The sequence below is a fragment of the Apis dorsata genome, unplaced genomic scaffold (genome assembly GCF_000469605.1).
Source record: "Apis dorsata unplaced genomic scaffold, Apis dorsata 1.3 scaffold_683, whole genome shotgun sequence".
NCBI lineage: Eukaryota > Metazoa > Arthropoda > Insecta > Hymenoptera > Apidae > Apis > Apis dorsata.
In genome coordinates, this window is record NW_006263864.1 from 2,440,656 (window position 1) to 2,443,254 (window position 2,599).

Below are 2,599 nucleotides of genomic sequence, written 5' to 3' on the forward strand. Positions count from 1 at the left end.
TACGATAAGGGCCCTTTTCGAACGCGTGCCGAATCGCTTTTATTCCGTCCCGAGAAAATATCCCTTTGTTCCTACGTTCCACCATTGTCTCGATATCGATGATGCGTGAATTAGTTGTCCGTTGAACCATCTCAATTGGACGGTGAACATCATTCGCGTTAACGAGTTCCATCAATTATAAATCGAAATGGTTAAAATTGGAAGAAGAAAAAGATAAAAATGAATAAAAATAAAAATTCAAAGGGTAAAAATAGGATATTTCTGACAAAAAAAACGAATTGATCGTTTTTAAAAACTTAGGTTCTTAGGAACCTGGCAAATTTATCGCGATATTTCGACTCACCGCTTTTCGGCGTTGGAAAGATGTTGTAGGCAGAATCTCGAACCCAGGACGTGACTGCCACGTATTCCTTAACGAAAGTCGGTATTTCGCACCTGAGCACACCGGTATTTCCAGGTAGGACGTAGGCGTCTCGCACTTGAACCTCGTACTTTTGACGCACGACTGAAAAAAAAAAAAGAAAAGGTTGTGACGTCAGCTTTCCGAGGAAAGGAACGATAATGGCGTTAACAATCCTCTCTCGCCTTTTCGCGGAGTAACGTAATGAAATAAAAAAAAAAAAAGGGAGGGAGAAAAAGGTAAGTTGCATAATCAGAAGGAAAATGTCAAAGTAAAAGGTAAAAAGGGAGAGGGACGGGGAAAAGAAAGGAGGAAAGAACAAAAAAAAAAGAACTTGGATTCCCGAGAATTTATATACGGATTCGACTTGGTTCTTGGTTGGTCGTTTTCAGCGCGATTATTGTTTAAATTCTACCGGTTTTTTACCCAGACATCGATATTCACACAAGAGGAACGGCGAAAGCTGAACAGCTTACGGATCCAGATATCCTCGAGCACGAGCCTCTCCTCGTCGTTAACTCCAATAACAATATAATGCACTACGCATTTTCTATTACAGAGACGTTATTCTGCTCGCGAACAACGCCGCTTTTCAACCTCAGTCTGCGACCCGTGCTTTCGGTAATTAGTGCCTCCCTCTCGCGTCCTCGTTCTCCGCCTCTCACGTACAATCTACACCCCCTTCTCTCCATCGTCGCGCAGAATGCAACTCCGCGCGATTCTTTCCAGAAATTCCCTCCATTCACGTGCCGGTGAACGCGATAAGTGATTTTGACTTAGGTCCCTCGATTTCGCCCCTCCCCAAAAAAAGCAAAGGGAACGAAATCTTTCCTTTCGCCTCGAGTTTTCGCGTTTCTCCTTGTCCATTTTGTCCGCCTCCACCGCGTCTCCAAGGAAACAAGGAGATGAAAAGATCGGATCACGATCTTGGCAGTGAGCGCCGCCCTCTTTCGATCATTCCTCTGCTTCTCGTTGCGAAAAAAGGATCGATATCTACGGCGTGAGATAACGCGATTAACGTACTCCCGAAAAAAATTCCGCGATTATCTGGCTGGAAGTGGTACGTTGAAATAGTTGAAGGGTGAGAAAAACGGAATCGAGGCGCGTATAAATGTCCACCGGCCGACACCGATGGAACATGACTCGCTAAACTCGTAGGCAAGAGAGGAGGGATGGCTCGTTCAATGGCGTAATTGCGAGCCACGATACTCTCCCGGAAACATTCTCCGGCAATTTTTCCTCAGATTACTCCATCGCGGTTTCTCTACCCTACTGAGAGGAGGAGGAGGAGGAGGAGGATCTTTGTCCAAACGATTTTGCACTTCCCTGCGAATAGTGGCAAACGATGGTCGCTTACCGATATCGCGGGAAATAAGCGTGCTCGTTATTCTCGTGCGCTATTTCGTGCGAAATTTGCATTAAAAAAAAAGAAGGAAGGGAGGGGAAAAAAAGAAACATACCAAGAAAACAAGAATAAGAAGAATCATAGCTAGTGAAAGTAAAAGGAAACGACTAGTGGAGAGGAAAAAGTGGGAGGGGAGGCGAAAGAAGTCAATCGGTCGGAAGTGAAGAAATAAAGGTACTCACCGGCCTTTACCGTGATTTCACGGCCCAATACCCTACCGACGCTGTTCGAGGCTTGACATCTGTAGACGGCCGAGTGGACGTCGTGTCGGTAGGTCTCCGCTCCGAACGGCAAAAAGTACATGGAACCGTTGACCAGCATCTCGCGTATGTGAGGTATAGGGAGGACAGGCGACTCGTCCCCCATAAGCCAATCAATCCTCGGCAACGGGCTGCCCTGGGCCGAGCAATGGATCATGGCCCCGGTCTCGTTCGAGAATTCGACCGAGGAGCGTGGCTCCGAGATCAGCACAGGCCCCTGACTGTCCAGCACCACTCCCCGCCCTGCAACATGGATCGCGCCGCGTCCTCCGTTTAGAGATCGAAAGCGTTCGAAACGGGGCGGAAAATCGAGAGACCTTCGAGGGAAGACGGAATTCGTCGAGTTAACGGCCGAGATTCTCTCGCGTTAATTTCTGTGAAATTGAATTTATCCCAAGGGGATGATTGTTGGTGGTCCGTGACGAAAATTCGGGGAGGATACACGTTGTATCGCCGAGTATAAGAACGATGAATCGTGTCGCTTGTTCGATAAATTTGTGTACATAGATTCGTGTACGTATATATATATATATA

The 2,599-nt window shown here is 46.7% G+C and overlaps 1 protein-coding gene across 1 annotated transcript in view; it reads right to left on the reverse strand.

Annotated features, from left to right (window-relative positions):
• LOC102675478 (Down syndrome cell adhesion molecule-like protein Dscam2) overlaps positions 1 to 2,599 on the reverse strand; it is a 105,893-nt gene that overhangs the window by 58,859 nt on the left and 44,435 nt on the right. Inside the window, exons 4-5 of the mRNA XM_031513633.1 lie at positions 1,988 to 2,308; positions 344 to 505 (exon numbers count right to left, since the gene is read on the reverse strand). Coding sequence (XP_031369493.1) covers positions 344 to 505; positions 1,988 to 2,308 — 483 coding nt within the window. The remainder of the gene's footprint in view (positions 1 to 343; positions 506 to 1,987; positions 2,309 to 2,599) is intronic.